The sequence below is a fragment of the Augochlora pura genome, chromosome 4 (genome assembly GCF_028453695.1).
Source record: "Augochlora pura isolate Apur16 chromosome 4, APUR_v2.2.1, whole genome shotgun sequence".
Lineage (NCBI taxonomy): Eukaryota > Metazoa > Arthropoda > Insecta > Hymenoptera > Halictidae > Augochlora > Augochlora pura.
The window spans coordinates 21995201-22020942 of record NC_135775.1 but is presented as its reverse complement, the minus strand read 5'-3'; the positions used below and the strand labels follow the sequence as shown (position 1 = coordinate 22020942).

The 25742-nt window shown below is 34.8% G+C and overlaps 7 protein-coding genes across 28 annotated transcripts; 4 read left to right on the top strand and 3 right to left on the bottom strand.

Moving 5' to 3' along the window:
- The first annotated feature begins 321 nt into the window (after positions 1–321).
- Positions 322–9524, top strand: Pip4k (phosphatidylinositol 5-phosphate 4-kinase). 7 transcript variants are annotated; one of them, XM_078179306.1, is made up of 11 exons: positions 322–397; positions 939–1139; positions 2158–2255; positions 2669–2779; positions 3622–3807; positions 4369–4507; positions 4576–4875; positions 4957–5132; positions 5201–5343; positions 5412–5558; positions 7753–9524. In XM_078179306.1, the coding sequence occupies exons 2-11, from the start codon at positions 1002–1004 to the stop codon at positions 7848–7850; spliced, it is 1536 nt and encodes a 511-aa protein (XP_078035432.1). In that variant the 5' UTR covers positions 322–397; positions 939–1001; the 3' UTR covers positions 7851–9524. The 7 variants fall into 7 exon arrangements, 6 of the variants coding, with proteins under 6 accessions (XP_078035432.1, XP_078035431.1, XP_078035430.1 ...); XM_078179305.1 differs by having other exon boundaries at positions 380–397; positions 876–1139; XM_078179304.1 differs by lacking the exon at positions 322–397 and adding an exon at positions 611–793 and having other exon boundaries at positions 876–1139.
- Positions 9525–9555: 31 nt separating this feature from the next.
- Positions 9556–13964, bottom strand: LOC144469255 (kinesin-like protein KIF23). Of its 4 annotated transcripts, XM_078179293.1 has the most exons (15): positions 13801–13964; positions 13088–13657; positions 12851–13021; positions 12585–12783; positions 12372–12510; positions 12095–12294; positions 11917–12021; positions 11748–11833; positions 11553–11683; positions 11380–11483; positions 11220–11324; positions 11006–11152; positions 10648–10920; positions 10341–10577; positions 9556–10144 (listed from the first exon to the last, which is right to left on the bottom strand). In XM_078179293.1, exons 1-15 carry the CDS (start codon positions 13809–13811, stop codon positions 9962–9964), a joined length of 2661 nt encoding a protein of 886 aa, XP_078035419.1. In that variant the 5' UTR covers positions 13812–13964; the 3' UTR covers positions 9556–9961. The 4 variants fall into 4 exon arrangements, with proteins under 4 accessions (XP_078035419.1, XP_078035418.1, XP_078035417.1 ...); XM_078179292.1 differs by having other exon boundaries at positions 12851–13657; XM_078179291.1 differs by having other exon boundaries at positions 11380–11683.
- A 53-nt stretch (positions 13965–14017) lies between these two features.
- Positions 14018–17017, top strand: Prbp (Prenyl-binding protein). 4 transcript variants are annotated; one of them, XM_078179315.1, is made up of 6 exons: positions 14018–14035; positions 15207–15286; positions 15492–15643; positions 16123–16194; positions 16275–16532; positions 16616–17017. In XM_078179315.1, exons 4-6 carry the CDS (start codon positions 16139–16141, stop codon positions 16695–16697), a joined length of 396 nt encoding a protein of 131 aa, XP_078035441.1. In that variant the 5' UTR covers positions 14018–14035; positions 15207–15286; positions 15492–15643; positions 16123–16138; the 3' UTR covers positions 16698–17017. The 4 variants fall into 4 exon arrangements, with proteins under 4 accessions (XP_078035441.1, XP_078035438.1, XP_078035439.1 ...); XM_078179312.1 differs by having other exon boundaries at positions 15492–15974; positions 16132–16194; XM_078179313.1 differs by lacking the exon at positions 14018–14035 and adding an exon at positions 14183–14357 and having other exon boundaries at positions 15492–15974; positions 16132–16194.
- LOC144469262 (uncharacterized) lies at positions 14381–15353 on the bottom strand. Its single transcript, XM_078179317.1, has 2 exons — positions 14996–15353; positions 14381–14843 (listed from the first exon to the last, which is right to left on the bottom strand). The coding sequence occupies exons 1-2, from the start codon at positions 15068–15070 to the stop codon at positions 14490–14492; spliced, it is 429 nt and encodes a 142-aa protein (XP_078035443.1). The 5' UTR covers positions 15071–15353; the 3' UTR covers positions 14381–14489.
- Positions 17018–17654: 637 nt separating the features above from the next.
- LOC144469260 (uncharacterized) lies at positions 17655–19265 on the top strand. Its single transcript, XM_078179311.1, has 3 exons — positions 17655–17964; positions 18316–18518; positions 18596–19265. The coding sequence occupies exons 1-3, from the start codon at positions 17748–17750 to the stop codon at positions 18929–18931; spliced, it is 756 nt and encodes a 251-aa protein (XP_078035437.1). The 5' UTR covers positions 17655–17747; the 3' UTR covers positions 18932–19265.
- A 148-nt stretch (positions 19266–19413) lies between these two features.
- Positions 19414–23956, bottom strand: Cul2 (cullin 2). Of its 10 annotated transcripts, none has more exons than XM_078179295.1 (9): positions 23743–23956; positions 23175–23628; positions 22349–22473; positions 21772–22267; positions 21509–21688; positions 21210–21428; positions 20968–21138; positions 19960–20904; positions 19414–19878 (listed from the first exon to the last, which is right to left on the bottom strand). In XM_078179295.1, exons 2-9 carry the CDS (start codon positions 23313–23315, stop codon positions 19747–19749), a joined length of 2409 nt encoding a protein of 802 aa, XP_078035421.1. In that variant the 5' UTR covers positions 23316–23628; positions 23743–23956; the 3' UTR covers positions 19414–19746. The 10 variants fall into 10 exon arrangements, with proteins under 10 accessions (XP_078035421.1, XP_078035422.1, XP_078035424.1 ...); XM_078179296.1 differs by lacking the exon at positions 23743–23956 and having other exon boundaries at positions 22349–22541; positions 22924–23299; positions 23398–23723; XM_078179298.1 differs by lacking the exon at positions 23743–23956 and having other exon boundaries at positions 22349–22541; positions 22939–23299; positions 23398–23723.
- A 474-nt stretch (positions 23957–24430) lies between these two features.
- Positions 24431–25647, top strand: Prosbeta3 (proteasome subunit beta type-3). The gene is made up of 3 exons (XM_078177921.1): positions 24431–24524; positions 24863–25428; positions 25499–25647. The coding sequence occupies exons 1-3, from the start codon at positions 24522–24524 to the stop codon at positions 25545–25547; spliced, it is 618 nt and encodes a 205-aa protein (XP_078034047.1). The 5' UTR covers positions 24431–24521; the 3' UTR covers positions 25548–25647.
- The last annotated feature ends 95 nt before the right edge of the window (positions 25648–25742 follow it).

Here is a 25742-nt window from a genome sequence, read left to right as displayed (position 1 = left end):
AAATAAACCATTAGAAATAATATACAAATAATTTTGCTGGGTTTGTTGTACTTAATTATAAAACAGGACAGTATTTAATTTTACAGCTAGGAATCTGTAATTATACATATACATATATCTGTTACTTCTTATCATGGAAAATTTAAATTATATTGTTCGTACATTTGCCATTTTTCTACATTGTACAACATCACACATATGTCTTTTATAACAATTTATTACCAATGTGTGACATCGATAAAAATTTGAAAAATTAGATAAGTATATATTTGCACATCAACTAAAAAGTGCTCAGAAATTGATAACACGGACACCCGGTATACTGCAGTGACACTGCATCGTGAGTCGCATTAAGCAACTAAACTGCAAAAACCGTGTATAACTTGAAAAAGTCAAGGTAAATGTTTTAACGTACACTAAAGAATTCATAAAATGATTTCTATCGGCTCACAAATCTTGACGGCTACGTGGTAATCAATGGTTTGAAATAGTTGTCGAAGGGAAATGTTCATAGGCGTAGGTAAGGGGTTCCGCTAAAAATTTCGAGGGAATATACGTATCAGGCCTAACAATAGAGTTCGATTAAAGGTTCGACGGAATAATTAAATGGTAACGTGTAAGATGAGATTGTGACGAATCCACGGGTGAAATTTGTTGGTTGCAATTGGAAACGGTGCCAAGGCGCAACTCGCATATCCGCAGAATTTCTATAGCTGTTGCGGTTGCAGGTAGGACATGCTTGTCCTCGCCATTTTTAAAAGGAGCACCTCAGTCGCTAATCAACCGCCGTGGGGTGCGTTTCGGTGTCTCTGCCGGCGGCGATTGTCACCTCGAATTCGACTTGCGCGACCTTTTTTTTTTCTTCTGCTTGTCAGAGCCCTCACGAGGGGATTCCGCGATGACGACAGTGTGAAGAGGGTTCCATTGGGTTTTTCTAGCGCGCGTAACTAAGGTGTTCAACGAAAAAGGTGTTCGTCGGGGAAGCACCGAACGTGAGAACCATGTCCAGCGTAACGCAAATGTCCAGCGGGCTGAGCAAGCTCAAAAAGAAACATTTTCGAGTGAAACATCAAAAGGTTAAGCTGTTCCGTGCGAACGAACCTCTCCTCAGTGTTTTCATGTGGGGTGTCAATCATACGGTGAGTACGAGAGTGTCTCTGAGCGTGACAGCATCGTACGTCATCGAAATGCCATTTTTCTTCGTCTATTGCGAAACTTAATAGAACCAGGACGTGTGGTGTTAGTTTTTTTTTCGTCATAACACAACGCGTTTCTACGATTACTTTTTACTGATAATACTTCTTGGTAACTTGAGAGTCACTCGGTCACCTTCGCCCTTACTGGTAGCAAATGTATTTCTGATTTATTTTACATTCGTTATTAGAACGTTCTTATGACGCAAATTTGTTTTTGTCAGCGAAGGGATCGGTCGCCGACTGATTTATAGTTCACCTTGTGCGCTGTTTTTGCAAAATAGTGCGCGTCAGTTATTTACGTTTAAGACCTTGTTGTGATTCTATTATAATTACAGTGAGGCAGGTCTGACCGTTATTCGATTAACATTATTTTAATGAATAAGATACCTTGCTCGATTTAATTGTATCCGATGAAGTGATTTTTTTCAAATTATATGATTATAGTAAATATATTTTACAGTGATATGACAAAATTTCATTAGCTGGATAACTCATACTGATTAAGACTAATGTATATTTCAGTTTTTATTTACTTTTTAGTCACTACAATAATCAATGACTTTTTAGTTTTTAATAATATGGTAACATTTGATTAAAGTATATCTCCATTAGTAATCTTTAAGGAAACAAATGTAATTGTACTATCTTTGGTAAATTATTTGATACATGGGAAGTTGTATTCTATATGCATTTATATGTACAGTACATTTTTTATATTCATTTTACGATGATGGCATTTATATATACAGATGAATGATTTTATTACATGCAGGTTAATTATGGTAAATCTTATGTACTATAAGTATATACATAAGTTAGAGCATATGTCTCATATCTGCATGAAATAAATTTGATTTATATACCAAAATTTTCATCATTACTGTTTAAGAATAAGTATGAATTACATTTGTGTAAAAGTTTTGATTTATCTCTACACAAAGTTTGTTTCTCCGCATTTCAGATAAATGAACTTAGTCACGTTAACATACCAGTAATGCTCCTGCCAGACGATTTCAGAGCCTACAGCAAATTAAAAGTGGATAATCACCTTTTTAACAAGTGAGTCCTGTAGTATATACTAGTATTATTGCTATAAATTTATAGTGATACATAATAAAAAAATGGATACAAATGAGAGGCTAATTAGAATGCATTGAAGATCTGTAACTGTAAGACCAATGTTTTGTCTGATATAGGAAGAAATTGTAAATTTAAAGCATACCACTGAGGCGGTCTATTCTAAATATACCACTTAAATACTGAATTAGTAGGTTGGTCACTGCTTTTAATAATAGAATCAATGAAGGTCCTCGTGATCCGAGGTTGTGGTTAATACAGAACACACAACTTTATTTCCAAATTTGAGAATGAATGACTCCTGCACATATTGAAATTTTCAAAAGATTATATAGTAACATTTTCGAAGTCTTTTCTTTTTTAATGGAAATAATAAGAATTTTGTTTTGTTTTAGGGAGAACATGCCCTCTCACTTTAAAATTAAAGAGTATTGTCCGTTAGTATTCAGAAACTTAAGAGAAAGATTTGGTATAGATGATTTGGACTATAAGGAATCTATGACAAGGTAAATGGTAATTTATTTAATAGTCCATGTCTCTTATGTACTTATTTAATTTGTAAATATTAGTTTAAATGTATCTCTAAAGTAGAAATGTACTTGACCTCTCTTTACAATACATTTCACAAAGAAGAAGAAAACATTTTTTAATACACTTTTAGATGCCTTCCTTACTATTATGTTGCACTGCATGTTCAAGATATGTATTATGTTATATGAAAGCTTTGTGTCAGAAATTATGATAGTGCTCGTGTAAAGTATCTGTGTATGTATCAAATCTGATAAATGTTTCTTAGTTCTTCCCACTACAAAGTACATTTATTTATTTATAGAACATTGCAGATTTAGAGGCTTTACTTGATACAACCTTGAGGAGAGATAATCTGCAGAATGACTCATAGGCAAAATAATTGTAAATAAAACGTTTTATCTTGCTATTTGATATCAGTTTGAATTAAAATGTTATGAGAAGGATTTTCTTGTCATGATATCAATAACATTTTTTCATTAATGAAAGTGCATATTACTTGTGTTTGTACATTTCTGATGTTTGAAGTCTCAATAAAATTTTACTATGTTGTAAAAGCAATTAAATTTTAAAATGATAGTCAAAATATGAATTAAAGGAAATTCAACCATTACAGTAATACAATGTTCTTTTTACAAGGCATGCAAACGGAAGTGTATTACTAGATATTCAACTTTTGTGACTAACATATTTTCCATATGAAAAGAATCTTATTCTAAATGTGATAGAGGAAATTATGAACAAAAACTTTACTCTACATTTGAAAGTATGAGGACGAAGTTACTGACAGTAAACTGTAATAGATAAATTTTAATGCTAGATGTCGGGCATTTAATCCTTCACAAACAGAGAGGCATTTGGATTTGACTGGGAAGGCTCGTGAATTGGTTCACCGCTCTGCTACTGCTCCTTCGATAACTCTTTCTCCTGCTACTCCCATTTTTTCACAAATTCCAGTCCTAAATAAACCACTGCGTTCCTACAGTTTTAAACCAAAGCGTCTGAGGTTAGCCAGTCTTGATTTTTCAATTTCTGTGTGTTGCTTGTGGCTAACTTATTTCCATGATATATCGTTATTAAAGACAAAGAATCAATTCCAAGAAACCCACAGCACATACATTATTTCACAAAACTCCTATCAAACACAAACAGTATATTTAATTATATATTACTACAAAATATCATAAATTAAAGACCATAAATTACATTCCAGCATGCTTTTCTTTTAACTTGACGTTTTTTATTTGAATTTTAGGTGATTGACAGACGTTGTTCACATAGTTTTGTATCAGTTTTTTTTACTCCATTATAGTACACAATGTATTATGTGAGTAATTAATAAATAAACCATTATGCGTAGTATTTAACTGGAAAATAAGTCTATGTTTTGTTTGGCATGTGAATTGTAATCGCTCAGAAGACTAATAAGGACTGGTGTCATAGAAAATTATCAAAATGAGAATAGTGTGCTTTGATGTGGCAACAATGAGTGCTTTATCCTGTAAAGAAGTATGTTATCCTGTTACTGCTAATTGAAATAAATAATTGGTATTTTTTCTAATTTCAGATCACAACCAATATTGGATGATCCTTCAGGGAAAAGTGGTGCAAAATTTTATCAATCCTATGATAAATTGTTTATTATTAAAACTCTTACAAGCGAAGAAGTAGAAAGGATGCATTCATTTCTGAAACATTATCATCCGGTATGAAGGAATTATTTGTTTAAATAAGTTTACATGTCATCAGACATGACTAACAACATTATTTACAGTATATCGTTGAAAGGCATGGGAAAACATTGTTGCCCCAATATCTTGGCATGTATCGACTAACAGTCGATGGAGTCGAGCACTACGTTGTTGCTATAAGAAACGTATTCTCAAATCACCTAACAACCCACAAGAAATTTGACTTGAAAGGTTCAACAGTAGATCGCGAAGCATCTGATAAGGAGAAAGAGAAAGATCTACCAACTTATAAAGATAATGACTTTGTCAAAGAAGGGATGAAAATTTATATAGGCGAAGAAGCAAAAGGAAAACTCATAGAGACATTAACTGCCGATGTCGATGTGAGTAATCTTCTTCTGTATACGCGAATATCTGTCGAACAATATAATCTTACTATGTTTTGTAATAAATTAATCCTACAGTTTCTGACGCGATTGCACTTAATGGATTATTCCTTGTTACTCGGTTTACACGATTGTGCAAGAGCTGAACAAGAGAACAGGGAGCGTGCGGAGCGAGAGGAGGAAGAGGAAAATCATGAAGATGAAGAAGATAGTGAGTCTGGAAGCGGACTAGATTCTCGAGGTCCAATGGGAGAGTGAGCATCACTTAATGTATTCATGTAATGATTTTTTAAATATTTCTAATGTTTATTTAATTCCTCAGCCGTTTATGGGGTTGGTGTGGTGTTGCTGGCATGGCAACACCACCTGAATCACCTCATGCTCCATTAAACCGCGACACCAGTTTACAATATGAAGATGCAATAATTCCTCAATTAGATATTTATGCAATCCCTAGTAAAGAAGGTAATAATTATTTTTATTAAGAAAAATACTTATTAAATTTAATCCCTAATACTGAACTGTTGTTTCAGGTGCACCTACAAAGGAAATTTATTTTTTAGCCATAATAGATGTACTAACTCATTACGGTGTTCGTAAACAAGCAGCAAAGGCAGCTAAGACAGTGAAATATGGTGCTAACGTCGATGGTATTTCAACCTGTGATCCAGAACAATACGGCAAGCGATTTATAGAGTTCATGAGCAAAGCTATAGAATAAGCTCGTTGTTCGTTGTTGCTATGCTTGTAAATTTGGATCGCTCGTTTGGAAATCGTGACGATATTGTCGTTTTTAATCGAGACAAAACATCATTGATGTTCTTGCGTTCACGTATAAGGAGAAGTTTAGTGCATTGAATGGTTTGTTCTTTGCACGTTGATGTTTCACCACGAAAAGTGTGTGTTTTTCACACGGTGCGTCAGTAATGTCGTTGCCGTCGAGTTGTCTCAGTATTCCTTACGACATTCACAACAGAATTAGAAACGTAACAAATGAGTTTTATAACCCGCCGACCCTAGAAGATCTTTCAAGAATATTTTCGCGGAGGAATGTTTGTTACCTTTTATAAATAGTGACATATTCTCTCAGTATTTTGCTTACGTTTCCACAGTCACGCTTACCGAACCATTAGGTTCTTGATATCCTGTTCCCATGAATTTCGTTCTGTCTATGCTTTAATTACGTTTGAGTGCATTTTGTGTACAGACACGTGAAAGCTGCAGAAATATCAGAGAAATTAGTCGCGTTTCTTGGTTGTTTCATAAATGAAACGTTACTCAACAATATACTCAAATGGACACATCGGTATTTGTTGGTGTTATTCGCACAGCTTGCTTACAGCAAAGTGATCCGAGAAAACGAAACAGCCGCTGTGTTACATGAAACTTTGGCATCATCGACGATGACGACAGAAAAAAATCTTACCTATGTCATGTGTCATTGTTGGTACACATGATGTATAACAAAAGCTGGATTAATTATCGTCGATCGACGGTAAGATTACAGTAATTAACATGTAACACTAGTTTACTGGAAATTTGAAAATTAATGTTGATGTTACACATACATATATAATAACCTCAAGCGAAATCCGTTTGAAGTATCCCACAAAGGAAGCCTACACCTATCCGTAAAGAGCCTCTCCGGTTTCATAAAGAAGAATCAATAATGCTTCTGGTCTAGTGTCTGTGGTATTATCTGGAATGTTTACATATTCGAGTTAGAAACATAATATATATATTAAACGAGAAGTAATATATATATTATAATACGCGCAGAAGATACTACGGTATGTATCAATATGTATATGTGTGTGTGTATATAAATATATATACATATATAGGATATATATATATACACATATATATGTATGTATGTATGTATGTGATAAGAGCTTGAATCTTTAAGAATTACGAGTAAATGTTAAAAGTCTGTAAATGTCACCTCCTCGGTCGTTTTCAGTTACCGCGAGTCGGTGTTAAGATCATCGATTCGCTTAGTTCATCAAGTATATTTACAGGGAACAAAGCGAGTCGTATGTATTATGCACGATTTATGTCTCCTTTCACTCTTGAAAGTGCTCAAAGTTAGCCCGCGTTTCGATTATTAGAATTTAAGAGAAACCTGAACGGCATATGTATTTTATTTTAACGCATTGAGGGTGGGACACCTGGTTGTTCTTCTCCTGAACATTACGTATTTTTTCCCTTAAATGTGTATTATAAATTGACGCGATAGTTTGATAACGGTACATGGCTTTAGTTAAGAGTGAATAGTCTGACAATAATTATTTAGAGAATTGTGTCTCGACATTTAGTCCTATCATCGCTACAAAGCGATTGTTTGCGCGTGACGACTGATATTTCGCAGGTGTTGTAGCTTTCGATGTTGCCATGAAATTTTCTGCTTATTTAAAGGTAGCATATAAAAACGTTTAATGTTAAAGAAAATATTAAGTGGAATATTATTTCTAACGCTCTTAAGTATACTCAGGGATATTTTCCAACATAGCGGACGGTACACAGCACATACACACAACTATATACACAAAAAGGGAAATGTCAATGACTGGTTGTATTCGGTTCTCAATGCGTTAATTTTACAGCGCAACTTCAGCTGCACAAGAACTCGCTTAAGAATTTCTATGCAGGTCGATTTTACTATAGCTTCACAGTTTTTTATTCGGTGAACTTGTCTTGCAACAACTAGCTTCTAATGGACAATATTCTAAGGTCGCGCGCGCGCGTGTCTTGTTTGTACTTGCGGTCAAAGCAAAAGGGAGAATGCATCGTCGCATAACACTATTATCTTTAAATAAACAAGATATCCGATTTTTTAAATAACTTGTTGTTACATTATGCCCTCCTTTTCAGCGTTACCAGTTTTCTGGTCCGTGTTGCCATGGGTGATGCAGAATTCGCACGTGAGCTTCTCAGCTTCCTTGTCATTCCTTGAATCTTCAACCTGTTGATGTCTGTCGAGTGATCCAGGATCATGACCAGAAGGGTAGCAATTATTTTCGCAGAGCGTATTCTTTGCAACGCTTAAAACTATCAGCATTTTCGTTCGTTCTGTTTGAAACTTCGCTGAACAAGGACCCTGGAGGTCTCATTCTTGCTATATGTCATCATTTGTGTCAGCAAATACCTGGGGTACGTCGGTTAACTGTCTGTAAGTAAACATCCTGTGTGGGTTTGGGTTCTAGCAGATTTACTAAAGTATCTCAGCATATGCTGAGCATGAACATCAATGTATATCTAACTTAGACGACGCAGTCTTTGCTTCTCGTTTTAAGCCTATCCTTTGCACACAGGAATGGATATTATACAGGGTGGTCTATCCAAAAATAGCCATCCAAATACCTCCTTCAATCGTGATAATGTAACAAATATTTTGTTTATAATATATACTATATCAGGGCTGGTTTGAATTACCATACATCCAGGATTGGTTCCAATAATCCCGGATTTTGATTATATCTATGTCCAAAATTTTTAAGCGACTCGTCATAAGGGTGGAAGAAAATTTATAGAAATAGTGTTTTTCGTCTTACCGTCATCTTCTATATAAGTTTGATAGTCGAAAATTGGAATGTTGTTTGTATTACCTCTTGAAGGAACAATGTATTATTCCTTATTGTTCAACAATAGGCTTAAGGACCGGTTGCTACTTTTTCGTCTCTATTCTTACAATTGATATGCCGTATAGTGCATCTTCGGACCCATTGTTGGCCTTTTTATCATTTAAACTTGTTTGGTGTGACCTGTTCTTTCAGTTCCTTTCGGTATAAGCAATTGTATCGCGTTTAGGAATAATCGAAGCATTCCAAAATTACTCTCTTAGTTGTAGACATATGAGATATTTAATTGTTCATCATAACTTTGCTACCGCTATTAATTGTACAGTTGAGCATTCTAATCAGATATTGTATGTCCTGTTGGACTTGTTTCCTTAATTCATGTTCTAGAAGAAATGGATTCATTATTGTAGAAAAAACTAATGATGCAGCCTGACGACTGGCGTAAACATGGCGAACGAACCATTCTCCCTCACTGTCGCGATTTACTTGGTTGCCCTGTTAGACAGCGCGTAGGTACTTGACATTGTTAAAAAAAGCTGATCATAATATAACAATTACTTTAACTAGTTAAGATATTCATCTAGTCTCGATACTTTATATGATTTTGTAAATTGCCAACGCATCGAGATAAGTAATGTAACCCATTATTGCTGAGAACACTCTGAACTATACAATAACATTATTAGTTGCAAGAGTACGCTCAATTTCTGTAATGTTGTAGTATCTGTAAGATATAAAAAAAGAAGGAAAATGAAATATTATAACTATTTCTGACGAATACAAGTTTACTGCTACGCGGTACCAATTTTTTGAATATATGTATTTTTTTTATTGTTGATTGACTTGTATTATTGCTTAAAGCGTTAAAAAAATTGAAAATAATCGGTTTTGATGATTTTTTGACATAAATTTTTATAATTCTCACTACAATATGTAGAAACGATGTATATATTCGCTACTTTGCTGTTGGCAATACATATCCAGGCTTCTGTTGTCCTAACGTTTGTATTACTCACGGAGTCTGTGTTGTATAAGCCACAGGAAATAAATGAACATTTATCACTACACGCAATTATAAATAAAAAAGAAGAACGAATAGATTTTAGACAAGAATATCTTTAATCTTACTTTATGATAAGGTGCGGAAGACATTGTTTTGTTCTTTTATAAGATAAAAGTATCCCATATCAACTAACAATACACCTTGAATTATAAACAATTTAATTATACTTTCATCTAAAGTAATAATTCGGTAACAAAAAATATATATTTCCTTATTAAACGAAACAAAAACTATATTAAGTACCAATTTGTATGAGCTTATAACTGATTTGTACTTTTCGTTACTGCATAAAAGGAAAGAAAAGTAGAAGAGAATACCATCCCTTCGTCACTTTGGTCTTTGCATACATATAAACTAAATAATTAATCTTTTCGTGTGGTATAAGTCTTCTTCATCTAGATTCACGACATATCACGTGTGCGATATTTAACGAATAAACCTAAACCCGAGGTTTTTTCGTATTATTTTCCTCTTGAATACAGTTATTATTGCACGAAGTTTTTTTTTCTGGACTGAAGTAACTACTGCGTTTTCTTCTTGGTACAGGCGATACTTGCTTCAAGTGTTCCATGTCGTTAAATACCACTTGGGCACCTCCTCCGCTAGTCGGTAATATATCACCCTAAAATATAAGGGATTTTATAACTTTAGAAAAACATTGCACACAGATCTTGTACCAAATTTAAACAAAATGTGCAAATTTATATTCAAATTGCAATGACCTACTAAGAACATATGCAAAAAGTTGTAAATTAAAATTTATTGGACGGTGTTATTTAGTGTTTTTATTATTTCTGTAAAACGTTATTAATACCAACTTTGTACAGTTTAGTTTCCAGTTCACCATCAATATCTTGCTCCTGTGCGACGAGACAATATCTGGATACTCCATCTGTTATATCTTTCGGATCAGTCAATTGTGTTATGCTTCGCTTGTGTCGTAGAAGCGGTTGGAGAATAGTTCCAACTGGAACCAAGCCAGAAGGCCGATGATCTACCCATCTTTCAGCGCTTTGTGATCGTCTGTATCGCAGATTCACTACTGGAATTCTTTCCTGCAAATTACATAAGTCAAAGGATGGAGGTAATAATATTTTTCACTGGTGATGGATACTCTATGCTTACCGTCGTACTAAGCTTGGTATCGTGGGGGTCTTCAACCTGAATGGTGGACGGAGTCTTCACACAGATGTTTGGGGTAGTCGGCACAGAAGACGTAGCTTCTAATACTGTTGTAGTACTAGTAGTAATTTTAGGTGTTCCAGGAACTTCTGAATCACTTAATTTTGTTAATGGAATTGATTCCTTCGATTCAGTTTCTTTTTCAACAATAATGTCATCATCTTGTAGTATCTGTTTCACTAGCTGCAATTTCTCATCCTTCTGTTTCATTTGACTCTAATAAACAAATATAAAATGTGTATATTGATACTTTAAAAAGTAATAGTTTTATGTTATACAACTGTAAATAATAATTGTCTACTTGAAGCATTTCACGCTGCCGACGTAATTTACTTTCTAGCTCCTTGCCCATTTTATCAGTCTCGATTTGAATCTTATTACTATATTTTTCTTTAACTCTTTGCTTGTCTATTGCACGTTGATTTAATGCCATATCTTTGTTCTTCATCTGTGGATAAAAACCATTACTTTGTCAAACAATAAAATATAAATATTACAAGATAAACAAACATTACTTCTTCTTTCATATGTCTGATTATGTCGTTCGCGCTGTTCAATCGAAACAGGAGAGTGTCAATGTGCCCTTCCATTTTGCAAATGTGGGATTCCAAGGCAGATAACTATAACAATACAACTGTTATACTTGAAATTTTACATATTTGTTTAAATACTTACTTTCTTCTTCTGTTGATCATTTGTCAATTTTATCGAGGAGTTCTCAATTCTAAGGGACGTGTTTTCCCGTTCCATTTTTAATAACATATTCCTAAAGTTAGTTTCTAGAAAAATGAATCTTTCATTAGTTTTCAAAAAAATTAAAAATTCATTCAGCATTAACATATAATTACGTTTCTGCTTTAAATCCTCTTGTAAGATATTCCTTTTTTGGATACGCGTCTCCAGGAACCGCATTAGCGTAGTAATTACTTCGTCGTTATGTGGATTTGTTAAGTCTGTGTTTGGAAATGGTCCCCCAAGACTGTAAGAAATTTGATGGTGGACCAAAGTAGTATTCGTTATTTAATTATGTTTTATCGACGTACCTGTATACTAAACCCAAGTCAACTTCCAAGTCACCAGCAGCTAGATTACCAGCAGATTCTAATCTATTCTTTGCTTCTTTAAATATCTACGTTAGAAATAAAAAAACAATAAACAAAATATATGTTGATGTTGAAGTTGACTAAATTTAAATAGATATATATTTTCTACTTTATTGGCTTGTCTTCTACCGGGTGTATATCCCAAATTTAATTTTGAACTTGTGGAATTCGTCACTTGCACTTCCTGACTGACTTCGGCAAATTTCATGACTTGCTGTATGAAGTAAAAAATTATAATTAGTACACAATTAACATACCTTATATCTCGTTGTGAAATGATTACTTACTATAGATTCATCATAGTCGTCAACTCTAGGATTAACGCAAACGATCATTCTAACAGTGCCTTCACCATCAAAATAATTTTTAAAAAGATGGGTCACTTTGGACTCTCTATATGGGACTATCTTATTTATACCCTGGATTTGATTTTCACGTAACATTTCTAGACATGTTCTTAGAGTCATCAATGAGTTATTTATATTTCCTATTTTTATAAATAGAAAATACATAATACAATTATATGAATAACAGAATAAGTGTTATTGCTATTATAATATTTACCAGCTTCTCTAAGTCGTTGACCAGTATTCTTGGAACGATTTGTACGTTCGCTTCCAGCTAAATCTACTAACGACAATTGACTAATGCAAATGACTCGTTTATCCTGTACAATTTGTTCTCCATTCTTATCTAATGGCGCCTAGTGAAAGATAATATGGAATTATAACATTTTATTTTTTTTTAGTAGTATATTATTAATTAGTATATTATTACCTGTACAAGTCTTATAGTGAAAACACTGTGAGATCTACTTGATTCAGCATTGAGGGCTGTATATGCTATGTGTCTTTTACGTTGACCTCTTTGGAACACTTCAAAAGCTTCTTGTGAACTTTTCACCTCCACCTCTGTGCATCCATGAACGTACATGTTCCTGTTCCCATCTTCTCGAACAATTTTACTCTGCAAAGTCCTAAATTTCCCGGACTTTATCATAAACAAAATTAAATTTTCAACATCACTTTAAGGATTATACTCACTTTATTTTGTTCTCGTTATCTTCTAATAAATCATACACGCTATTATTATAAACTTCTATATATGTTACAAACACAGCATATGCATTGTCTTCATCAACAATTAGTGTTTGTGATAAACCAGATTTAATGGGACTACTCTCATTATTATTTGCTTCGCTATCAGTCTTAGTCCTACAAATTAAAAATATTAAATAACAAAGTATTAATCGTAGTATATGTTTAAATAAGTGAACATACATTCTAGGAGTTTTCCCATTTTGATCACCATTGAGCTTCTGGAGCTCATTTTGTCTATCTAATGAAGCATCCATTTCCAATTGCACATCAAATCCATTTAATTTATCTGGTTTGAAAATATACTTTTTTGCTTGACAATTTGCTATGCTATTAAAAATAACATTTAAACATCTCGGCATGATGCCCGCATCATACTGATTCCCTGACATAGTATAGGTTTTACCGCTACCAGTTACTCCATATGTAAAGAGTAAACTGTTCCTACCATTGATCAGATTCTCAACTAATGGAAGAGCAACTAATTCAAATACATCTTTTTGAGATGCGTTTGGACAAAAGACACGGCTGAAAGACGTCTGAATAATTCTATTCATAACACGGTTGTTCGTTACTGATTCTGGCGGAGTGATCACCAAGGTTGTATCTGATACGATCTTCATACAGGACACATCATTGGGATGAACCATTGGCCTCAAACGGCAGAAAACCTTAACAGGTTCTTTGTGAACTTCATTGTCACAGTTCATGCGATTTGTGCATTTACGAGTTGTAACAGGTGGTTTGGAATTTCTAATAAACACAAAAATTACGGATTAGACATGAAATTTGAAAAGAAATATAAATTAAAATTCCTTAATTGCTAAAATAATCTTTCTAAACTTTCAAAACTTTGTGGCAAATAGAGTTTGTATTTAGGTTGATTTAGTACTCACGCTGATTTCATTTTGCAGTCAAACAGAAGACATAAAGTCTGTGTCACGTTTTTTATAAAATATAAAATAGTTTCGTAGGTGGGTTATTTAGTATACTTATTTGCAATAACCGTTGCTAAGGTTATTAATAGACGAGTTTAAAATTTAAACACGTGCGCTGTGAAGTCGCTTACTATAAACACGAAGATGCAGTAAGGCGCATTTCCACAAGTGCATAATGGACGTGGATGGTTCTGTAAGTACGTGTGCACGTACACAACCTCGATGAATGTGTGTAACGTGTACAATCTTTGCTCTACTAAAATTTATTAATATATATATATATATATAGAATTTTTATTATATATCAAGAAATAGTATATTCATGTCGATATATATTGTATGTACACAGCATTTCACATCTTTTGATTTGATGTAAATATATCCAATCGAATGATATACACGGTCACGTGTAATCTGATATACAGCCCATATGCACGTGCGTACGTGCGTATCGGCGATTTTTTTATCCCTTTAAAGTAAAGTATCTATGCATACATTAAGGAACAGAGAGGGAGGTTAGTTCAACATGTTTTTAGTAATAAAAATTTTATTGAATAATGCTTATGAATCAATACTCTTATTACATGAAAGTTTTTATTTGTTACTTGTTTATCTCTTTGCACAGAATTACCATTTATACACTGTATTTATTTCGCTTTGCTTTGTATTTCTTCATTCATATGAGTTCCATCACAGAAAGGTCTATTAGATGTTTGTTTACAATTACACAACCAATACTCCTTGGTTTCTTTTACTACAAAACGTATGGGCTTCTGTTTAATTTTTAAATGTATACTTCTATGAGTGCCGTCACAGAAGGGTTGTGTATGACTACGACCGCACAGGCACCACGTATATTGTTTCCCAGCTTCGCACACGAATTTGAACGGCTTAACATCGTATATAGTCCCGTTAACGGTTTGATCGTTTGCACTGTAATATTCTTTTATTTCATTCCGTGGTATTTCTATGTTTTCATCTCTTTTATTAGAGTATTTCATCTGAAATGTAGAGTATTAGGTTTAAAGATTGCAAATACGTTTTTGGAATACGCATAACCTAACAATAAAGTAGAATTTTTCGAAATGATTGATAATATTGTTAATACAATAGATTTCTTGTCGAAACTGTATTAATAATTAAGTTTGCTTACGTGTTGACATCTAGAAATATTAAAATGTGCACATCGTGATATTCTATTTAGCAGTTTGATATTCATGATAGCCATTATAGTTCTACCACCACAGTGTCAGCCAGTAAGGCACAGCAGATGGAATATCACGTGTGATTGTCCAATCAATTGTGACTATGTATACGCACACATAGTATGTACCAATAATGAGCCAATTCTTACACACCTTCAGGCCGTATCTCGATCCGTTAGCAAGGGATTTATTGGCGAGACAATGTTGCCTTCGCAATCAACGAAAAAAGAGAGAAAACAGTGAGTGCTTACGGTCTTACTATTCTCACGCATCCATTCAGTTGGCTTGCCATCAGAGGCACGCGGCGCGAAAATCGATTTTTAGTAGGATTCTTGAATACGTGATTGTAAAGTTTATTTGTTTTGTCTATGTACTATTTAAAAAATCCATTTTATACCAACATTACTTCTCATTAGCTCTATGTAATTGTTGACTTGGAATTAGTTATAGGACGATTGAAGTTTCTTCTGATCTACAACTAATTGGAAACATCGATTGCTCGAGTCTCACCACGTGGACCTTGCTCTGATTGGAGACTTGAAAGGGAGTTAGAATGAAACTATGTAGTGGGGTCGGTAGGACTGCACTATCAGAAGGTAGTTAATCCACCAAACTGCCACCGTGAATGGCGCCACCAATAAGAGTTATACTAACAGAATGCACAATGCACGATATAATAAAGACTTCATAAGTGATACCTGTGTAAATACGTTCGTGTGAGTTAGAATTCTGTCGAAAATACCCGAGTACTTACGATTATACACGAGCCAGTTTATTTGTTGTATGCGAATTAAGACTGTTGGGAATCGATAGTTGCCTGATCGATTGTATGCTTCTTTACCCGCGTAATAAAAACGAGTGTAATTAAGATAATTTGAAATTAATCATGCCTTCTCGAGGCGAAGATATTTTAAAGGGTTTCCAAGTGTATCCTTATCGATCAAATTCAGTCTCAAATAATTAATAATTTTAGACATACTTCTATTGGTTAAAAGAAAAAAGAAGTATAAATTGTATACATTTTAAAATATTATCATTTATTTATTTATTTATTTATATTGTTTCCTTAAATAAGTTATTACAGAAACTGGATGAATTTACGAGATGCTGATAGCGGGAAAATATTATGGCAAGGAAACGAAGACTTGTAAGTATAACATAGCCTGTGTACGTTTTTGATACTAATGTTATACTTATTTATTCATATAGTGAAATGTTTTGTTAAAGATCCGTACCTGAAGTAGAACACGAAGCGAGAGTACCCAAAAAGATTTTAAAATGTCGAGCTGTTTCTCGTGAGATTAATTTCAGTTCGGCCGAGCCTATGGAAAGATTTAGGTTAGAACAGAAAATATTGTTTAAAGGACGATGTTTGGAGGAATGGCTTTTCGAGTTTGGTTTCGTTATACCGAATAGCACGAATACGTGGCAGAGTTTAATCCAAGCTGCGCCGGAAAGTCAAATGATGCCAGCCAATGTGTTAAAGTATTATATTCTTATCATTTTTCTAACAATGACTTTTTCATGGTATTACATATTTGTTTAATTCGTTTCTAATTTGATTCTAGTGGGAATGTGGTAATAGAGACAAAATTCTTTGATGATGATTTACTGATCTCCACAAGCAAAGTTCGACTTTTCTATATCTAACAGTCTCCACTCTGTCCTGGCATCAACGTTATTTGGGTCCAACATATGCATTTCAATGCACAAGATGAAGATAGAATACATGAGACTATGAAAATTCTAAAAAAAAGTTCATATTGAACATATTACTTTATGCACCTTATACGACTTTTAAATAAGCTGACAAAGACTTACTATAATATTGTTGAATGTGCACTTTACAGCACATTGCTTTTTTATTTATTAAGTACGCGAATAGTAACTTTTGTACATATTGTAATACACTACACTTCTGTAACAAAGCAATATATGTATATAAATATATATATATAATTATAAAATTGTTATATTTTAAAAGTTCCCCGTTTTAACTATTTGATTAATGTACAATTAGTTACTAGAATTTGTATTTTACATTTGATCTACTTCTCCTTCTTTATGTTTCACTTAAGAAAAAGCAGTTTTATCTCTATAAGAAATATAGCAGTAAATAGTTAATAAATAAAGTAAATCTTTATCATACGATTAAATAAATTAAGATTTTCAGAAAGCTATAAGTTTCATGTTCAGAGTGAAATGTTATTAACGCTAATATTAGTTGATCGTAAGGTCGTAGTATATTTAAGACAGACGTTTAAGTTGAACCCTTTCATTTGTTTGATGAAATTACTTAAGGTAGAGTACTTTTATTGTAACAATCCGTTCAATTGAGGTTTCGCGATCTCTATAAAACAAACGGAAGAAATTGAATATACCTTTGTCGTTGTACATTCGTGCTATTGATTCCTGGTGTACAAGCAATACATTTTTGAGGCTTCACTACCCCTCTTGAGGGAGTTCATGTTGAATATACTCTATCCCCTACCCTGTCTGCATAGCACAGGTGTAAGGAAAAAAAGGAGGAAAAGAGAAAAGAAATAGCGGGAGTTGCGGAGCCACTGTGGTACCCACACGAACTTCTCAACCTGGTAGTGATTCAATTACCATTAGACTATCCTTCATCGGTCCGTCATACCGGACAGCTTATTCCGATGTTTAATTAGTTACAACGATTATCGTTTGTCAAAGTATCTAATGATGGATCTGAAGGAGGAAGATGATGGTGGCAACGACAGTGGTAGACAATTGTTTTTGGTGGGTGCACCCCGTGATCCGTTGGTATCCGCTGGTGCGATCGTCGCTTCTGCTGGTGTACCAGACGAGATCAACCCTGGAGGAGATCTACAGTCGACGGCTCTGGCTGGTCTGATAGGCGCGCAATCTTCCTCGGTTTGCTTTCCAACAAAATTCTGTAAGTGCACCCTGCCACCCCAGACCTGATTTAATTAACTGGCGCTCTCTCTACCTGTCGGCCCGTAGCAAGTTGGGGCAGTCCTCAATTAAATTATTGCTAAATGCATTAAGCGAATCGGCAGCCCTTGTTTTAAATAGAGTTAGTGGTAATCAGTTTAACAGTTATGAACCATTTTGTCTCGTGTGAATTCAATGTGATTAAACACGGCGTACGGTGCGCGAATCACTTCAGGAATCCCCTGATCCATGTCTCGGGTCTTTAGGATCGTATGGTATAATTCTGTGGTAGTTCTTGCAGTTGATATTATAATAGCAGGAGTGGAATTAGCATAGCCATGTTCTATTGCAGCTTATGATTTTTCACCGAGCCCGGGAAGCGAGGACAGGCAACCCTCCGGTGTTGGTAAGAGAAAACAGCGCAGATACCGCACCACTTTCACCAATTTTCAGCTGGAGGAACTAGAGAGAGCCTTTCAGAAGACACACTATCCCGATGTGTTTTTTCGTGAAGATCTTGCTCTACGTATACAATTAACAGAAGCTAGAGTCCAGGTACTGCTTATTCTGTCACTGTGAGATGTATCAATCAATGAAGTTTATCCGCATGTCGATGCTCACTGTTTCACTAGGTGTGGTTTCAAAATAGAAGGGCAAAGTGGCGGAAGCAAGAGAAACAGTGCAAAGTGACCACTCATATGCCTTCACACTTGCCACCATCAGATTGCCAAGAAGTTCAGCAGCAACAGCAACAACAACAGCCAGATCATTTGCTACTGGAACCACCATTGGGAAGCCCACCACCCATATATCTTGGCATGGAGTGGGCAGGCTTTTCACCATACAGTAACACTGCCACTGCATCGCCTCTTGTAGTTAATAGCATGAACAAGGCACTAGAGTCGGAGACAGATGATAATCCTTTACTGGACCCAGAGCTCTTGCAACTGAAAACTCCACGTTCCTAATGTTATCAATTTATGCCTATACAGTAGTGTAGTGCGTCAATACGATTCCTCCTATGATACAATATAAGATATTTCTTGAATGACAGATGCGATAATTTTTTGCAATGGCACTTGAACTGTGTAATACAGCGTGAAGCAATGACAATTATCATTTTAACACTTAGAGATTGGAATATAACATTAGAATGGTAATGATTGCTGCCTCACCCTGTACAATTAATATTACCAATTCTAATTGAGATTAAAATTAAGAATGAGGGACCAGAGACTTTATCATTAAAAGAAGAATTAAAATATAGCTAAAAATACTTTGACTATTGTTATGTAGATTTTGTAAGAATATAGATATAAATTTATTCCTACCGCGGGTTCAATAAATCCCGGGTTAAGCAACGGCAATTGTAAATTTAAGCAACAGAATCAAAATTAAAATTCTACCTGTGGGAGAGAAACCGACAAAAAAATATTGTCCTGACGTAAAATATTAGTAACGTTAGCTTTATTTCGGTATGCATATATTACAAATCATTGAATCAACTAAGTTATTGAATCGGTTGATCTTTTAGGAGCAAGTAAATAATTCAGGATGCTTCTTCTGATCTTTCATTCGAGATTCCGTGTAGAGAGCATTAACATGGCTCATAGTCATTATCCTCTTCTCTTTTCTTTCATTTATTATTCTTTTATGAAATATCTATACGACAGTCAACTGTATTTTCGTTTAAGTGTTAGCAAAGGTTTGTAATATCATGAATGATCAAGCGGAGCATCCCAAATGAAATAAATTAATGATTGTGACAGATGGTACATTGAAATTATGCGACGTACGAATACTCATCTGCCTTGTTCGGCGTGCGCTCGATATACTGCTTATCTATCAGGGCTTCGATACATTTTTTGATCATGCCAATCGAGGGAATGAACGTTATTTTTGGTTGACTGAGTACCTGGAACGTGTACACCATCGATGTTTAATTATAATTATGCTCTTGTGTAATAAAGAGAAACGAAAAAATAAACTATTTTACCTCCTGTACTAGTTGATTGTGTGTCAAAACCTTTCGACTCTTCACGATACGGACTATGGCGGCTTGCAGGTACAATTTTCTGTCTTCATCGACACTGCGATGCGTGGCTTCGGTGTCGTTGTTTTCATGTGGCACATCCCGTTGCAACGGACCAGTAATACGAAACTTAGTTCTCTTATTTGAATAGTCGAAGTTCAGTGACAGGACGGTATCCTCTTCCAGGTCTCCTTCCGTAGACTTTTTCAAAATTCCACTATCTACTAAACCAGTTGCATGTTTTACCAGCTGATCGTGCGACAAATGCAACGAGGCTGCAGCTTCTCGACAGTGTATCGAGTTGCAATGCTCGAACAGAAGCAGTAACGCCATTTGATACGTTTGCACAATTACTAGGTAGGGCTTCTTCAAATAATTGAACTTTAGTTCACCTTGACAAAGGTGATGCAACCATGTGACCTTTCGACCATTGAATTGTGCATGGTAGAACGCCTCGAATGCTTGTATAGATTTTTCTAACTGTTGCGGGATGTGAAATGGTCCTGGCGATGGCGGCAAAGCCAACGGCCACGCACCCGCTTGTAACACGTATGCTACAAAACCTATACGCAACTGGTTCTCTCTGTCGCCTTCCCGTAAACTAGCAGTGAATTTTGCATTCAGATCTGCCGACACCGACATGTCGGTGAACATCCTGTGAAGTTTGTTCGTGAACTCGTATCCACAAGCTTGTTTCAAACGCTCGATCATCGACTCTTCAGCATCCATGGATTTTGATTGCTGATGGATCAATCGTTTCGCTAACATACGAGCATAAAATTTTTGGAATACGTCTTTGTCGTTGACGTATTTGAACACGGTGATACAATTCGCTAGTTTCTCCTCGACTTCCACTTCTGACGCGGCCTTTGCCGATTTTCTCAGCAAAGAGTTGCAATATTTAGCCAACTAAAATGAAAATATGTCGGACATGATAATGGAAACTGAGAAAGCTATCATTGAAGAACTTACCAGTTCTGGTGCTCTAGCTGGCTGATCCGCGACTGTTTTGTGATTCACTATGGCAGAACAAGATTTATCAAAAGCCGCTACGAACATTAAGTCGTTTGGGAATACGTCCTTGATTAAATTTGAATATTTTGTATGCACATCCAGCATTGTCTCTACGAATTGCGTGTGTACCTAGATTTATGAAGTAATATATTAGTTTACAACTTACTTTATGTGCATTCGAGTACTATTGTCTCACTCACATTCTCTCCCTGTAAATTTTCAATGGCCTTCAGTCCCTGCTGAATGATGTGTTCGGTAAGTTTTTGTACAATAGGAGTTAAACCATCAGGTAATGAACTTAACAGTTGATACAAGAGCGACAAATCCCTTCTACTTTCATTGGCTATCATGCTCTCTGCTTCTGTATGAAGCCAGTCTACACACGTACTTATCATTTTCATCTCACAGGACACTTTTACCTATAAACCATTGCTATATAAACAACCTACCACTGTAAATTAATTTGTTACATGTGTAAAATATAAAGAAACGTGCATACTTTAGGCAAAGTACTTGAATGAAGGAACCTATGAGCGCGAAACATCTCCTCGTACATGTGGGAATTAACTTTTTCCAAATAATGCGTTACGTTAGACGTTTTTCGCAGGTTTAATGCTTGTATTGTAAAAAACAGTCCAGTGGCCTCAAGGAAGGGTGCTTCAAATATGGTTTGGTACAACTAAAAGAAGACATACAACTTCTTCAAATTTCGTAATTTGAATACATATTTGAAAATATAGCAAATAAAATATAAATAATTACTTTCAACTGTACTACCCTCGCCTTGTACTTTTCAACTTCAACAAAACTGTCTACAACACCACGAATAACTTCTGTAGTTGTTGTTGGAGCTTCCTCTATTCTATGCGCACGAATATACTCTATTAATTGAGATACTAATTGTTTCTGCAACGTCATAATCATTCTTTTTTTCCAAATATCTAATCCAAGTTCCCCTATTTGCATTTGTTCATTAACAGTTATCACGAAAGGCCTGCCATGAATGAGAGCAGCCTCTGACAACTTCTGCTTTCTAATGTGGTGTTCATTTAGATATAAATACAAACAATGTAAATGCTGGGTGCCCTGTGAGTATTCGCACCAAGCATTATAATACGCTTGTAACAGACCAGATTCATTTTGAGCTTGTACTGTTGACAACAAGTGGAGGACATGCATTTCGAGAAATTTTTCCGTTTCATCGTATAATTCATTCTCAAATGATTCTGGATAAGCAACACACAAAGAATAAATATCGCTGAAATCAAACATAGATTACTGACTTATATTAAAAGACTAGTTCACTCTGTCAATTAACAAATAAGCATACGCAAAATACCTGAATCTGTCATTCCATACCGCACGTGGAACACTAGACAATGTTATTATACTCTGTATAGTCTTTTGCAGCGTTTCCCATGTTTGCTTAAAATTAATTGGCTTGGGTCTCAATGACATCCTTTTCTACAATGAAAAGAGTACAGAGCAATGAATCTTATAAACTCTACAATGTAAATACCAAACTAGTAAACCTACAAAAAAAAATGATATCAGTGACAATGCAAAATTTTAAACATTTACATAACAACAAAGAAAGGTGACAAATTACGAAGTTCCTTGTTGCACCCGAATTAAGAATCACGCATTTGAAAGACGTTAACAACCGTGCACCCAATATCTACTCCAAGAATAATTTCGGCTATAGATAAAAACACTAAGTTTGCAACGCTTTGTTCGCGAATTTTCTACATCGATGGTTCAAAAATAACATAAAAGCAAAATACATTGCTGGCGCATTTTCATTTCACGGTTATCCCTCCCCCTTCTACCACGAAGTCTTTTTTTGACACCTTTCTTTCGTCGTGCACAAGACCGATTTTTTCGGTATGGTTATTTATCACGACGAAATCTAACCAATTCAACACACACTCGAAATAGCGCCGTGCAATAGTTTTGGTCTAACGATCGTAAATGTTTTTTAACGATCGTTAAACGTATATAATCTTTCGAATCGGTATTTCGATCTGTTATCTGTCGGATTACACATTTGGATGTGACGTCTCAATTCGATTGCCGAACGAAGGATAAGTTACACGCGTTTACGCGTGTTACGAGCTACAGCTGACTGGTACTATATCCAGATGGTCGTGATTGGAACCACTAACCAAAAAGTCGTGGAAAGAGTAGCCGTGCGTGTATATAAACACGGCCGCTGTTCGATCGGGTTGGATCTCTATCAAGAAAAATCTTTCCGATAATCTCAACGTCGATATCCCGTCGGAATCATGCCCTGTCACAAAATACATGACATTTATAATGACTCATTTTCATCGAACACATTTTCACTTTGTTTATCCCTCTTGTCCCTTTTTTTTTTCTTTCCCTTACGTGTTTTCTTCTTCACTTTTTCAAACTGTTCGCCTCTCGGCAGGAAAATGATGCACCCATGAAGAACTAAAATGTTCTCAATCTCTATGGTGAACCAACGAATTCTACAGGGCACTCCGGAGTTGCCTCTAATTTCTCAATAACGTTGCAAAACCATTATTTGCCCTTTGCTCTTGACTTTCTGGGATTTTGGAGGGGGTGATAGCGCGGATTAACTAGAGACCTCACTCCCTGTAGAGGATTACTCCATTTTACGAAGTTATATTTTAACTTTCGTTGAAATCTTTGATTTTTGTCTCGCCAAGTTAGGTGACCTTGATATATATCGCATATATGTATACGTACATACGTATGTAGGCACCGTTGTTACATCTTCAAATTTTCATCTCTTTTTGTGGACCACCGAATGTGATACAGGGGGAGGAAACTATCAGCAAAAAATTGGAAACGTAAGAAATTGAAATTGTTCTTGCTATTAAAAATGTTATTAGGAAATCTTCAACTGCGAATTATAAACTTTTAAAAATTATGAATAAATACTGGCAAGTAGTATGTGTCAACGAGTTTGAACAATAAAATGCAACGTACATACACTACATGCTTTCATGAGATGACAATACATACCCATGTATGCGTATTCTATATGCGGACGCATGCGTACTGAAAAATGATTTTCAAAGAACGCTGTAGTTTCTGCCACGTATTTTGTGATCTAAATTCGGATCAAGAATAATATTATATATATTTTATTAGCTGTGTTCCTTTGTTTTTGTACAATACAAATATTAAACATACAATCTCGTAATAGTTGAAGTTACATAAATGATAAATGAAAATTGAAGATAAAAATCGATGCTAATTTTTTTGCGTACCTTCTCGTGTTTATATATGTAATATTCTGAAGTAATATTTAAATAACTATTAAGCGAAAGTCAACAATTGAGTCGAATTTATTATATTATTGCAATAAATAAATAGTTACGTAGAATAAAATTATGTTTACTGTTTGATAATGAGATTGAACATCTACGTTCTTTGTATTCCATGATCGTGAGTCGCGTTCGAAACGGCACTTCAAACTGTATTGACTTCGATCGGTGACATATTAAAAAAAGCTTTTGAAGATGGTAATTATTTGTATATTAAACAATATAATTTTTCCGAATGTTTCTGACATAAAATAATATTGATTATTATCGTACTTCAATAACTTTTAAAAGCTTGTAAAATGTGTCGAGGTTATGTTGTTGTCAAATGTAGGAATGATAGTGCATATTTGTGAATTGAGAGAAAATAGTCACGGTTACCATTCAAAATGATTGGTTTTACTCATATGAAATGAAACTTTTGCTTAATATGAATAGATAATTTAAAGAAATTGATTTTTATACATTTAACAAACTTTTAAAGTGATAATGGTATGCAAATCTATAGGATGATATAAAGTTATGTTTTTCTTTTTCAGAGTATTCTAGCTTACAATGGAGGAGCTGTTATAGCAATGAAAGGCAAGAACTGTGTTGCAATAGCTGCTGATCGCAGATTTGGTATACAAGCACAAACAATAACATGTGATCTCCAAAAGATCTTTGAAGTGGGACCACACTTGTATCTGAGTCTTCCAGGACTTACTACAGACACTCAGACTGTAATGGAAAGGTTAAGGTTTCGATACAACCTTTATGAATTAAAGGAGAATAGGAAGATTCAGCCTAAAACATTCGCATCCATGATCTCAAATTTATTATATGAGAGAAGATTTGCACCATACTTTGTGGAACCCATTGTCGCTGGATTGGATCCAGTTACTTTTGAACCATTCATTTGTAATATGGACTTAATAGGGTGTTTAAGCAGGCCAGGAGATTTTGTGGTTGCGGGAACATGTACTGAACAGCTTTATGGAATGTGTGAATCACTTTATGAACCAAATATGGAACCAGAGGATCTTTTTGAGACTATCAGTCAAGCTTTAGTAAATGCATGTGACAGAGATGCAATATCTGGTTGGGGTGCTGTTGTTCATGTAATGTAAGTTATTTTACGTTTTCCCTTCACCCTCACCTTCTTATTCGAATTAATAATTCAAATACTGTTACAGAGAAAAAGACAAAGTTACAACAAGGGATATCAAAACAAGAATGGACTAAGCTGATTACACAGAATTACATTATGTATAAGCTTATAACATGGAAACACCTACTAAATAAATGTATACTCTGTTTAAATAAATTAATAATTTTCAATAAATCATTTGCAGATTCTTATTTTTGTTATATATGCTCCGTTATAAGCAAAAGGTGATGATTGTATAGTTTCGAATGTACCGGATATCTTTAACCTAT